This window comes from Poromitra crassiceps, assembly GCF_964638095.1.
Source record: "Poromitra crassiceps genome assembly, chromosome: 21".
NCBI classification, from domain to species: Eukaryota; Metazoa; Chordata; class Actinopteri; order Beryciformes; family Melamphaidae; genus Poromitra; species Poromitra crassiceps.
In genome coordinates this window covers 2,261,618-2,275,540 of record NC_139638.1, presented here as the reverse complement: position 1 = coordinate 2,275,540, position 13,923 = coordinate 2,261,618, and the positions used below count along the sequence as shown (strand labels likewise).

Here is a 13,923-nt window from a genome sequence, read left to right as displayed (position 1 = left end):
GGCCTTTCAGGTATATATTGTTTGTCAGTAAGTTTTTTAACAGCATGTTAACCCCACCTCCATCAACATGTATATGTAGTTCAATATAGAGAGCCCACTATGCCTAAACTGGAAGTGGGCATGACTTTAGCTCTATTGTTTGTTGATGTAGTTCATGTTCCTGTATTATCCTTTTGGTGTGGGATGGGCAATCATGTGCCATGGAGCGCCACGGGTGCAGGTTTTCTCTTTTTTTAATTAATATATTTATTGATTTTCATTCTTTGTAACATAAATGTGAAAACACATTCATTCTAACCAGATCACAGGAACTAATCTGTAAACTGAGCTGGTGCAGTATTTGATTGGAAAGAAATACCTGCAGACCATTGGCCCTCCATGGCACCTGACTGCATATTTCAGAAGTGTATCTAACTAAAGAATGTGTGAATATGGAGTGGAAGATGACCCTGAAAGACCAGGGGCCAGTGGCAGAGCAGACATCCAGGCGAAGAGCAGTGCAGGTAGGTTTGCTGCGAAGGAGCTGTGATGGTAAGCCAGGAAGCCGATTAGACCTGTAAAACAAGATATTTCTGGTGAAGAAAGGACTTTTCTCAAACAAATTAATGACTTCATTCTGTTTTTCTTCCAATCTGGGAACCCAGAGTCTGCGACAGCCATACCTTTTTTCCCATCTTCCTGTACAGCGCGCCTCTCCTGCCACCGTTACTTCCTTTTCCGCATCCGTGCTCCACTGTTTACAGTCTAAATAGCAACTTGTGCCATGACTTTAGAGTAATTTTCCACTGTTGTTGTAAGACGAGTTGATGTCTTCTATGCAGTTTTAACATTATTAGTTAATAGCCGAAATGGACGCGGAAAAGGAAAGCGGAAGTGACGGAAAAGCCACCATCACTTCCTTTTCCACGTCCATTTCTTGCACCTTGGTAAAACGGAGGCTATTCTTTTTGGTTCCAAAATCAAGCTAGGAATGGCCTCTGACCTTAAGATAATCTTGAATGATATAGTATCTGCTAAGCGTCAGGGGTGTATTCTAGAAGGTACTGTAGCTTGGACGGTAAGAACATGGCCAACAAAGTAATAAGTAGGGTCACAGCTTTGACCAAATTTTTAGCTAGAACCGCCAAATTTCTCAATAGAGATTCAATTTTAATTTTAGCCAACTTGTTGATTTTATGTCACTTTGACTTTGCTTGCACCTCCTGGTTTGAGAGTACCCAATTTTAGCAACATAATTTGATGTCCTGGGGTGGCACGTCCGTGCGTAATGACGTTTCTGTGCTGCACAGCGTGGAGATTATGGTACGATCAAGCGCAGTGAGTGTTTTAGCGCCTGGAGCACAGCTAAGGGTTCATACTCCTGTCAGTGCCCCTGACCAAGGCAATGGCAAAATAACTGGAGTTGGTCCCCGGGCGCTGCACCGCGGCTGCCCACTGCTCCTAGTTCTAGGAAGGTTCCTAGTAGAGGATGGGTCAAATGCAGAGCATGAATTTCCCCATGGGGATAAATAAAGGATAACTTAACTTAAGAGGTCCTTTTCAAAGCTCTTAGCGCAAAGTAATTGCGCGCTGCTGACGATAGGATAATGCCATCTATCCCCACATTTTACTGCTGAAACGCCTGCTTTGGCATGTGGCACACCTATGCCCAGTACAATTATAACAGGCATGCACTTGTGCCCGCCCCAAATTTCCATTGCGCACGGCGTTAAATGAGCGCAAACGCTAAATTATCGCTTTTGGGAAGGTAGGGCCCTATATCCCCATGAATAACAACTTTTAATGTTTCCCATAGACCATAGTGTTGAATCTGATACTTCTCCGTTGTCATTAAATTCCATAAAGTGCTTTAATTTGGTAGTAAGTTCTATAAATTTCCCATCGGCGAATAAGGCAGGGTTAAGATGTAGTTTTGTTTAGGAAGATAGAGGTTCAACGAAATAATCAAAGGGGCATGGTCAGAAATCAAAATGTTATGGTATTTTGTGTTGATAATGTGGGAAATGAACTGAGAGTCTATTCAAAAATAATCTATTCTGCTGTAGGATTTGTGGGCATGTGAGTAAAATGAATATTCTTTATCAGTGGGGTGTTGTATTCTCCAAGTGTCTATTCCTAGGTTCCTCGATTTGATCAAATTATTTAAGACTTGCACAGATGGTATGTTTGAGGGTGGGCGTGTGGACAATCTATCTAACTATGGGTCTAAGTAGCAGTTAAAATTACCACCGTTGTTGTTGTTGTCCGGGATTAAATCAAAAACTCTTTAAAAAAATTAGGATCATCAATGTTGGGGGGGGGGGGTAAATTAACTAATTAACTAATTAACTAACTAATTTATAAGCTGGGTGAGAGGACGACAGACTCAACTCTCAGTGCCTGCAATTTTCACGTTGAAACTGCTACCTCTTCCCTAGAGGTTGTCCGTGACCTTTGACACCTCTTATGAGAAATCACGTGAATTAACGACAGCTGTCCTCATGCATTTGTTCGGTGTTGTGATGTTGAGATGATTTTCTGGTCAGAAATATACTTTTCCGACCAAGGTTGTATTTAACTTTCTAAGAGCGGCACTACCTGTTTTCCAGTGGGGATATAGGGCTCTATTCTCCCACAGGCCATCGGCGCTATTACGGGCCTTAACCGCAAAAAAACGTGCCTTGCGCCTGTTTCGGCAAGATAGCAATAGGCTTTAGGCTGCCAAATGCGCTTTAGGCCGAATGGGCGTGGCGCAGTCCCAAAGTGGGCGTGTCGGCGCTAAATACCAGCCTAGTGATATCTTGGGACCTGGCGTACATTTAGCGCTTTGCGCTTTTGAAAAGCAGGCCTATTCTGTGCCTTCACTGCCTCTTCTCTGTCACCCTTCTCTCTCTCTCTCTCTGAGTTCCCAGCATGCATTGTGTTTCTCCATTTCGCTACTAAATAGCAACCAAATGAGCCAAAATAGATATAAAAGGTAGTTCTAAATTAATGTGTAATGGTAACACAGCCTGCCATTGTCAACATTTCAATATTGGACCAAATAAAACATCGAAATGAAAACACCACCCTATGTGAAACATATATGTCCTCCTGGGCCTATATATACCCCTTGTCGAGTTAACGTGATTTAGAGAAGTAACAGCGGAACGCGCTTCGGAACGCGCTTCTAATGGCATCTGCTATACTGTGATGTCCCTCCAATAACTTGGCCCTATTTCACATTTAGTTTTACAATAAAAACACATTTATGCAATGACTTGACATAATGTAGGCTATATTTATGTGCATCATCCTTCCTGCAGCAGGCGAGAGAAAATGATATCTTTCTGGACAAACTTTCACCAATCTAATAGGCTATATTTTTCTAGCTGATGCATAGAACATTATTTTCACTTTGATATTGCTATAGTGTAGCGTATTTACATGCTTGCAGTATTTAAACTGCAGTTAGATTGGTTTGAGAAGCATCATAATATGGAATAATAGCCGATATATGGAGACAGACGGGATGAAGGGAGGTGGGGGGGGGGGGGATCAGAGGCTTGGGTTTCGTCTGGTTTTGCGGGACCAGTGGAATTGGAGCTAAAAAGGCAAGCGTGCCATTCGTTTATTGCACTTATCCAATGAGCATGACAGTGCATAATTTTACGCCTAAAAGGCGTGGTTGTAATGCTTTGGGCTGCATCTAGCGCCAGCACGACGATATCAAGTGCGCCTGTCCACGCCCACTGCTTTGATCTGCGCCTGCCGCTCGGCCTAGAAACTGCGCCGATGCAACGATAGGGCCCATACTGTATAATAACTTTATGCCTTTACCCTGTCACTGTAGTTGAATGAAAACGAGTGATGACTCCTACCCAAATTAACCCTTAAGAACTTTCATCATGTGAACCAGACTAGCATTACATCACAAAGGAGAGGCTGTTTAACACTAAGTAGACACTTGTTAAAATAAGGAAGGAAATGGACTCAATTAAGAATTGCTTTAATGAAAGAAATAGAGCAAAGCTTAAGCACAGAAAATGTCAATACAGTCTTATGCACCAACAATAATCAACATCGTAATCAATGCACTCAATAACATAATCAACACCATAATTAATTTGATTTCTTAAAATCACTTCCACCTCTCTGTTTGATTAACTTCCCAAAATCCCATGTTTACTAAATCATGTAAAAGATCAATTACATTTAATTCAAACCAAATCAATCACATATGGCTGTGGCGTGGTTAAATCCATTTGAATTTAATTCACTTGAAATAAATTGAACATGACCATGGTATACTTTAATTAGTTACTGTAACTTGTATCAGATTAAATTGACTGTGGCTATGTGGCCTTTCCATTCTAAAAATACCTTAGTCGCAGCCACTCTCTGAGTGAAACTTCTTTCTCTTTCTCTTCTCTCTCTCATGTGCAGACCTGTTGCTTCAATTGTGGCGTCATAATGAGGAAGCAACTATCCTTATGCTTTGAAATTCTATGAAATGGACAATTGAAATCCGCCACAGGATGCTATGACCTCTGTCTTCCTGTAAAACCTATTCAAGGTCGAGTCACACATAACCTCATTGATTATACACTGACTGTTATACATTCACCAATTATTCACCAATTATAAATACATTTCACATTTATCTACCAGACACATTACTACACATCAATTACAACAAAACACCCGATTACAACTCATAATCAATTGATTACATAAACAAAACCTGATTATCACTTATACTTAACTGATTATAAACCTTGTGATTACTGAATTATATCATAATGCAATAGCCTCTAACTTGCTCTTTTCTTCCTGCTCCGATGCTATGGAGAGCCCCAGGGATAATTTTCCGGACTTGTTCCTGGGGCTCTCTATTTGGCTGCATCAAGCCGTGGTGTCCTGGATGACATCACTCCTCCGCTGAATGTGCTCATTGGCTTGCAGGATATGTGATCACAAACCACAGGGAGGTTTGAGGAGATGTGGGCGAACCATGCTCATTTATATACACACAATATAAATTCACTGACTCTGAGGAACCCATGAAAAAGCTAGGGAAAACACACACTCTAAGAGAGTCTAAAAAGGGGGAGTCTGAGGCAGGTTAACATCTGCGGCAACATGGGGAGGGTAATGGGACGCCTAGGATCAGGGGCAGAAGGAAAAGCTTTCCAAAAGCCTTTCAGTAGTAATTTGATTACAGGATTTGCGGGGGCACCTAGCATCAAATTGAATGCCCGCCACCAGGCTGTGGATATACGGAGGGCGGAGGTGATGGACATCTACACAAAAGGACTGGGCGAAAGGGCAGATTGACAGAGAGGCAGAACATGGCAAAGATCTGCCTCGCTGCATCATAAGCTTTTGTAGTGGAATTAGGCAATCCTGTCCTAATATAGAACTGAGCTGAGTTGAATAATTGGGTGAGACGGGGATCGTGATTTAAGAGAGATGGGGGCAGAAAACGGGGATCTTGCTTTATGAGAGGGTGAGGGCAGAAAAGGAAGGGAATGGCGTTGGAGTTGAGTCGGCTTCAGGGTAGAGGCTGTGGAACACCTGGAAATTGAAACAAGAGAGGTGATCACCGATTATGTTAATATGATAATATAATATGATAATATGTGCCTGGCAACTATGATGATGATATTAAATGTGATGTTACCTTTTCATTATTGGAGGTTGGAGACTTTGTTCCTAAATGGATCGTTTTGATCCTCGTAGCCCCTTTTGTCGATCCATGTATTAATTTCCCGGAGATGTGCCACTGTCAGGACATCCTTGCCTTCAAGCTTGTTGGACCATTCCTTTACCATGTCTTTAGAGTACTGTTGAAAACTGCCATTAAAAACTTCAAGTCTGGTTTTACTCATTGGGTCGAGGTCCTGAAAGTTGTTGGTGCTATCCAGCTGATATCTGGGCATTGAACCAAGGGTTGTCAGTTTGAAGGTGGCCACAACATCATCCTTGCTTATGGCAGTAGCCACGCACATTCTGAACTCTTTTGACTTTGTACTGGGAAACTCTTGGCATAGTTCTTTTGGCACATAAACAGATGGAAGCTCACAAGGAATTAGCTTGGTATCCAGAGGAGATGACTGTGTTGCCACTTCAAGCATGGATATAGCTAATTTGCTCTTCTGGTTCATTTTTCTGGACCACAGTATGCTATTCACTGGTGGTTGGTGATCTGCATTGATGAATTGCCCAATTCCTGAGTCTCCATAATCTCTCATCAAATCTGCATAGCGTCCTATTTTTTCAACCTCTTTCTGAAGCACTGCTTTGCTTTCTACTATTCGGGCAGCTCCCTCTGCATTATACCAGTCTCCTCCTCTGAAAACTTCATTCCACTCTTTGCGCTTGATGAAAGGCTCCCATTGGCTGGGGTGTCTCTGCAGGGCGTCGGCCTCCAGAGCGCGGAGGCGATTTGCTTCCAAACTAATGTCTGCATCACTGGCGTCCGGCCTCATGCCTCGCGCCAAAGCGTGAAACAGGCAGCTCTTGCCTTCACTGTTGCCTTCACTGTCTATGGGCACTTTCTTGTTTTTAATCCACACATCATAATGGCCGTCTGGGTATTGGTCACTCTTTGGATTGTAGATCAGTGTCACAGTTTCACTGGCAGGTTCAGTGCTTGGGTTCAGCTCCTGCATTTTGATAAGTTCGCCAACTGTTAGGATTACAACCGTAGTACCAATGATTTCTGACAAGATGCTCATATCGAAAATGGTACCCGGCGTTGTGGTATCCATGATCTTTTTAGCATGTGACTGTGAGCGTTCGCCTGCCTCTCTTACATGTGTAGAATTCTTGTCTACAGGCATGTATGCCATGTAGCTGTTGTTAAGTCCAGCTCTGAGTCTCTCCTCCGTTATGTCGCTCTTTAAGCCAACTCTTACATGATCGCCAATGATGCCATTTACTTTGTCTAGGCCAAGAGAAACAAGGTGACTGGAGAACTTCTGATCGAACACTTCTACCATAGCATCGGCCAATAAAGCACTGATGGTGTTGGCTGCATCCTGCTTGAATTCTTTCAGCATCTCAATGTCTGAAGCAGAAAGATCCTTCACCTTCACTTTCTCTGAAAAGCCCATTTGTCCTTTAAATTTAGTCAGCTGTTTGTGAAGGTTTGAGAAGAACTTGCTGGAGAGGCTGAGCGCTGCATGGAGGGCTTCTCCTCCCAGTACCCCCATGTGCATGGCTTTGATGCCTGTCAGAAATAAACATGTTTTTCCTTCAGCCTCTTCGTTGGCACTGTCAATCACTGAGAGGATGGATGAGCTAAGCTGGTTCTGCCAGCTGAGGTCTGCATAGAAAGGCTGTATCGCAGTGTCGCTTAACTCGTTGAAAATGGCCAGGAGTCCACTCTTCCTTTTCTCGTCCTGCAGGAGATCAGAAAGTTGTTGTTTGTCCTCAAGGTGTGACAGTATAATGGAGTCAAATAAAGCAGAGTCTTTTTCCATGTTGGATTTAACATCATCAACAATTCCCTTTTCCACCTCATGTTTGATGTCATTTAGTATTTGTGTCAGTATTTCCTCTTCTGCCTTCCCAATTCCAAAACCAATCATTTCCTCTGCTATTTGTTTACTGGTGTGTGTTACTGCATTCTTCATATTTGCCTTTGCAACCACACTTAAACCATCTTTAGCCTGTCCAGTCAGAAACTTTGGCACAGACTTAACCTGTTTCCAAAGTGTAGCTACTGTTTTAGCAGCTTTGAAGCCCTTTGCAATCAGCTTTCCGACTCCAAATCCAATGAGAGATAAGCCAATAGAAAGGGACTTTTCTATAGCCCATGATTTCCAGCTGAATTCTCCTGTCACCATGGACTCTATGCCAGAGATGCAGTCTGATATTCCTTCAGTGATGAGCCCCATGCCGACTTGAGCTAATGTACCACAAGTAAATACAGTGATCAATGTCCCTGCAATAATCTGTAAAACTCCAAGGAAGAACACCACTAGAGCTCCCCATGGGAAACAAGGTTTTTCTTCCACGGAAAAGACATATTTCAGACCTTGATAGTACAGATTATAGGCTTCCTCTTGGAGATCTTCATCAGCAGTTGACACCAGGGAGAACATTGATGTTTTCCTAGCAATTGCATCCTTTCCTGCTTGTTTTATTTCCTCCAGCTTTTTGATGGCCTCACTGATGTTTTCGTCCAAGTAACTCAACATGGTGCACTTGGTTGTGAAGTGTTTTTCAAGGCTGGTTGGTTTGCTGTTGGAGTCTGGATTGGACATTTTTACAAATTGGAGACAGACCATGGATTCTCCAATGATGTACTTCACAGACTCCTTTGCCTTCCTTAGATCATCTTCGGCCTTAGTGAGGTAATCTGCCTTCTTCTGCTTTATAGTACAGTATGCATGACTGTAAAAAGCTATGGCCCCCCAACTTTCATCTTTCATGGCTTTTTCAAATAGGCTGCTGCTGACACCCCATTTCTTTTCGCTCAGTGCGATATTCCCAAATTTGATGTAGTGATAAATGCTAGAGTACGGTGAAATCTGACTTTCAGACTGACTTTTCGCCAGAGCCAAATCACCTTTCAAGCTCTTTTCCAGTTCATTTCTTTTCAACTGGTCAATTTCTTCTGATTTTGTTTGCAGCCATATTCCCCAGAATTCATTCATGATGGCAACAACAACTCTTGTTTCATCTACATCTGTGTTCCTGTGGATGTCCTGCAGAGTTTTGCAGTACTCTGAAAACAGATCCTCCCGCAGTCTCAACTCAGCGATGTCATATGTCATGTGATTTATCTTTTCTGATGCAAGTCTATCCCTTGTGCTCTTAGCTTCCTCCAGAGAAGACACTGTCCCGAAGGACTGCTGCAGATGATCAGTGGACATGATTATCTGAGCAGATCCAGGTTTACCTTTGCGAGCAGTTCGGCCAAAAGCCTGGATTTCCACTCTTGTGTTCTCAGAAAGGAAGGAGAGTATCACAAATAATCCCCCATTGTTGTTCACCTCTTTGGAAACTTTTATGTTTGTGCCACGCCCGGCAAGGTTTGTGGCAACAATGACATCACCAGGAAGCAATTCCTTGTCTATTTTGCTTAAACTGTCTTTGTCACTGCGGCAGTAGAGACTGATTTCACCTGGGATGCTGCTTCTCAGCTCTTCATAGATATCTTTGGCTTTGTTGATCGTTTCACAGATCACCAGGGCTGCTCTTCCATTTCTGTATGAATTGGTGGAAATCTGAGCCATCACGACACGTTTTATTTCAGATTTCCATTCTTCAGCTGAGGTCTTCAAAGTACCTTTGACCTCAAATAACTTCTTCCTCTTGAATGATGGCATTTTGCAGGCAAAGAGATTTGGATATAGGTCCTGCAAAAACAGAATATCTGTTTTGCTCCCAAGTGTGCCCGTTGTTCCATATATCCTCCCATTGTACTTTTCAAAAAAGGAGATGTTAGAAACGTAGTTTGTCACTGTTGAAATTGTGCTCAGTTTGGTTTGGTGTTTAATCTCAACAAACTGCTGCAGACCATCACCCCATTTTTTATTCAGTTCTACTATACCAGTAGATCTGAAGTCCACGGGACAGACACTGTCATTTTCGACAACATATTCCTGTCCTTGTGTCAGTCTCATTGCCAGAAATGCATTCTTGACCCACACTGACACTTTCTTCTCTATCAGATTTTTCAGGAATCCAGGGATGCTGGTTTTGTCTTTCGTGTTTGTACATGGGGTGTATTGGATCTTCTCCAATATGAACTCTGCTATGGGCTTGACGAGCATTTCTTCTGAATCATAGAGAGGACAGCACAAGCCTTCTTCCAAAACGAGGAATGTAAGGTCTTGAATGTTCTGGTTGGTGCTTGGGCTGGATTTTCTAAGACAGAGCAATCCGTTGTCATCTAAAGTGTAAACAGTAACACCATAGGGGACATACTGCTCAATTTCATGTAAGAAATCCACCATAGCATCCTGACTCACAGTTTTCAGTTTTCTAAGAAGTTCATCCTTTTCACTTCTATAGATATCTTCTGTAAATCCTTTCGGCACAATGTTGCATTCTTCAGCAATCTGTAAAATGTCCATTGGGTCTTTCATTTCAGTTTCTTCTGTGTCAATTGAGTCAAATATGGCCTTGAAGAATGAAGCAGGGGGACCCTGTACAAATGTCTGGTGTCCTGTAGACAGGAAGCCGTACTGGCTGACATGGCTCCAGATCATGGCCAGAATAATATTCAGGTGTTGCATGGAGACCATGGGGCTGGACAGGTAGGTCAGCTGCACTCCCTGGTCCAGCAGCAATGAGTCCACTTCATCGATGATCATGCACTCATAGCTGCGATCAGGCCTCACATTCTTCATCTCAAATATCTGGCGAAGATGATCTGCAGCGAAGGCTTCAATAGTTCCATAGACCACATCCTTCTGGTAGCATTGTTGTCGATCTTCATCGTTGGTTTTATTTGTGTTTGTGTCAGTTGTGATGTCAAAGTACAAGTAGAAGTTTTTCCATTCTTCTGCATCTCTTTGACATAACACAGATGAGCTGGACACAACATCTACTTTTTCACCCCTTAGCACACGCAGCACTGCAAACATTGCTATGACACAAGACTTCCCTTCTCCGGTGCCCATCTCCAGCAGTTTTCCTGTGTCAGACAAGGCCAAGAGACACCAGCTTGTCATTTGAGTGGCTCTGGGCCACCACCTACCTTCAGCCACACGAAGGTGCACAGCATTGCATAAGACTGCCAGAATCTCCTGAAGGTCTTCTGTCTCTGTGCTGTGACTCAGATTCCTAGCTCGCTGTACATCTGTGTGGTTTTCAATTTCACCGGTTTTAATCAGGTTTGTTACATGATTTACTATGCAGTGCACTTTCATCAGTGTTGGTTCATCAATGTCTTTCATCTGCCTGATTTCATCAATGAGAGTTTCGATGCTTTTTGTTTTCTCAGCTTTGAGGCTTTTTTCTAAAAGCTGGATCAGATTCTCAGTTCCAGATGAATCTAAGAGCTGAAGGACAGATTGGTTGTTCTCATCTGTCCACTTGGAAGAAACCTGATATGTTGCCATCAAATGCAAAATCTTCATGATGCAAATACAGCCTTCATCATAATGGTGGTCAGTTAATGTTCCAAGGAGGTCTAGGGCCTCTACTGGTGACCAAAGTCTTTGTTCCTCAAGATTCGAAACCATCAGGAAGACTTCATTTGTAGTAGTTGGTTCTTGGAATTTTACTGCACAGGCAAATAAAATCTCCAAACACCATTTGCCTGCAAGAGATGACCTGGGTTTCTCAGCCTCTGTTTCTTTAGTAAGAACTCTCAGGAGATTCTCAAGACAGCTCAGAAGAAAGACCTCATTCGAAGGCAATTCCTTTCCAGTAACTTTCTGTGAGATGGTGAGTTTGTGTGTGTCATTGTTTAGGTTGCCATGGAGCACATGAAATAGAGCCTTAATGAAGCCCTGTCTCAGTTCCATATCCTCACTGTGAAATTTACCTTTGATGCTTTGCAGGATCTCTGCCGCAAATGCCAGGGGCTCATTGTCCTTGAGCCTTGAAAGTTCCAGATCATGGGAGGCACTGAGACATCTTACGTCAATGATAAATCCACGACTAGGCAGAGGATTCCCTGTTTCCATCACCTCTAAGCCGTACTGAAAGTAATCTGAGACAAAGTCATCCATGGTACCATACACAATGTCTGCTTTATAGATGTCCTGGGGCAATGCATTGGTTTTCTTCATGTTTGTGTTGAGAGAAATTCCAATGTGCTTGTAGAAATCAGACCACTCCTTAGTTTGCTCCTCTGACTGAATGTTAGAGCTCAGCACAATGTCCAGTTTGTTTCCCATGCAGACCTGTGAGGCTGCAAACATGGCTGTGACACATGGGTCCTCTTCCACACCAACTAGTTCCAGCTCTCCACTCTTCTCAGTCAGCACCAACGCACACCACCGCAGCATCTGCTTCACTGTGGGCCACCAGCCTTTTGTGTCAAAAACTGCTTTGCAGAGCTGAGACAGAGTGTTCTGGATGTTTTCTGCATTTTTCACACGTTTAAAGGAATCTTTGATAAATGGTACATTTTGGGGGGACTTTTCTGCAGTTTGCAGGACACCAGTGATAATGTTTTTTATCATATCAATCACAGAATCATCCAAATTCCTGGACCGTTTTAATTCTGCTAGAGCTGCAACTAGACTGCTCTCATTTTGCCTTCTGAGAGACAATTGGAAATCCTGTTGGAATTTCTCAGGGCCAACAAAGTCAAGAGCCTGGATGAGAGAGCGTCCAGAGGCATCTGTCCACTCTCGTGATATGTCATACACATGCGCCAATGTAAGGACTTCATTCATTGGAGCATCCTCTGTATATCTCTGTGACAGAGCTTTGAGTAGAGCCACTGCCTCTGTTGGGGTCCATTGGTTTGTTTCCACAAGTCTGAGGAGCATTTTGGTGGATTCTGAGTGAGTTTCCTTGCCATTTAGATGTGTGAGTGTGGATAAGAGAAGCTTCAAGCACTGGATTTCCATCTTTAATATGAACACAGTGGCTCTCTCAACTGTACTCTGTAGTGATGATGTGAGTTGGCCGAGGAATTCTATCTGAAAGAGATCCTCAGTTGAAAGCTTATCCTCAGCCCATTTTTTGGCTATGAGGGAAGCATCAGTGTCATCAGAGCTGCCATACCCAGTGAAAAAGTCCACAAGATTCAGATACAGGGCTTGAGTCAGCAGGAAACTCTCCCAAACATTACATGCTGATTGGCTGATGGACCCCACTAGGAACTGCACACGGTTGGCGATGTTTTGTAAGGAAACACCCTCAGATATCTCCAGAGACAAGGCACACAGCTCAGTGATGAACACTTGAGCGTGCTGCAGAGTGCTGAGGGATGGAGGAGCACTGATCCACTCATCAAACAGAAGTTTGTCCAGGGCTGCCAGGATGTCCCCCACCTGGTCAGCTGCCAGTTGAGTGATACTGAGCTCTGGAACTGGGATGTTACATTTTGATGAGAGGATTTCTAGAAGCCCATCACTGTCACTGCCTGATTCATAGTTTGCCTCAAACTCATTCAGATGGCTTGTGAGAACATGTCGCTTGGTCTTGTGTTCCTCTGAAATGTCGCAGCTCTGCTCTTGCATCTCATTCTGCTCTTTGGCTTGTCTTTGTGACTCTTGTAGTCTTTGATTCAGTTCTTGTCTCTTCTTCTCTAAGGCCTCTTTTGCCCTTTGCTCTTCTCTTCTTCTCTCTTCCTCTTCTCTTCTTCTCTCTTCCTCTCTCTGTCTCTCCTCCTCTCTTCTCCTCTCCTCTTCTCTTCTCCTCTCCTCCTCTCTCCTCCTGTTCTCTTCATCCCTGATTGGTTGATTAAAGCAATAGTAACACTCGTACCTAGACCCTCCTTCCTCCCTGTAGTATTCACCTCCATTGAACTCATATACGTGCCGGCCATGAAGAGTAGTTTTGTGAAAAGCATCGCAGGATGTGCATGGACGCAGGACTGTATTACACTTGTAGCATCTCAGTCTGTTGCCCATGTTTGCTTCTTTTGGTAGTGTGGCTCCCATCTTTGAAGAATTCTTCAGCAGCTATAGGCATTGAATTTCATGTGCAACCTGTTTTCCTGAAAGATAAAAAATATATATACATTTTAATTATTTTATAACCACCAACTAATTTTCCTTTATTTAACCAGTCCCATTGATATCAAAATCTCTTTTTCAAGGCAGCCCTGGGACAGGAACTCCTGCTACTGTTTTGATTGTTGGCAGCTAGAAAATTTTCGAGTAGTATTATGGAGGCTAAGTAACTATTATAATTTTAATATTACATTTTCAATATTTCATTTCTTTGTTAGATTTACATTAGGCCTACTTTGTGTGTTTTGAAATGCCCCTGGTTGTGACGAGGCTTTCACACCAGAAATGTAAACTGAGTTTGCATGAGGTA

At 43.0% G+C, this 13,923-nt stretch overlaps 1 protein-coding gene across 1 annotated transcript in view; it reads right to left on the bottom strand.

Annotated features, from left to right (window-relative positions):
- Nucleotides 1–3,957: 3,957 nt before the first annotated feature.
- Nucleotides 3,958–13,923, bottom strand: part of LOC310795691 (uncharacterized protein) — a 48,022-nt gene continuing 38,056 nt past the window's right edge. Inside the window, exons 3-5 of the mRNA XM_083657759.1 lie at nucleotides 11,468–13,597; nucleotides 5,642–10,972; nucleotides 3,958–5,535 (exon numbers count right to left, since the gene is read on the bottom strand). Of these exons, the coding sequence (XP_083513885.1) occupies nucleotides 5,649–10,972; nucleotides 11,468–13,541 (7,398 nt within the window). The 5' untranslated portion in view covers nucleotides 13,542–13,597 and the 3' untranslated portion in view covers nucleotides 3,958–5,535; nucleotides 5,642–5,648. The remainder of the gene's footprint in view (nucleotides 5,536–5,641; nucleotides 10,973–11,467; nucleotides 13,598–13,923) is intronic.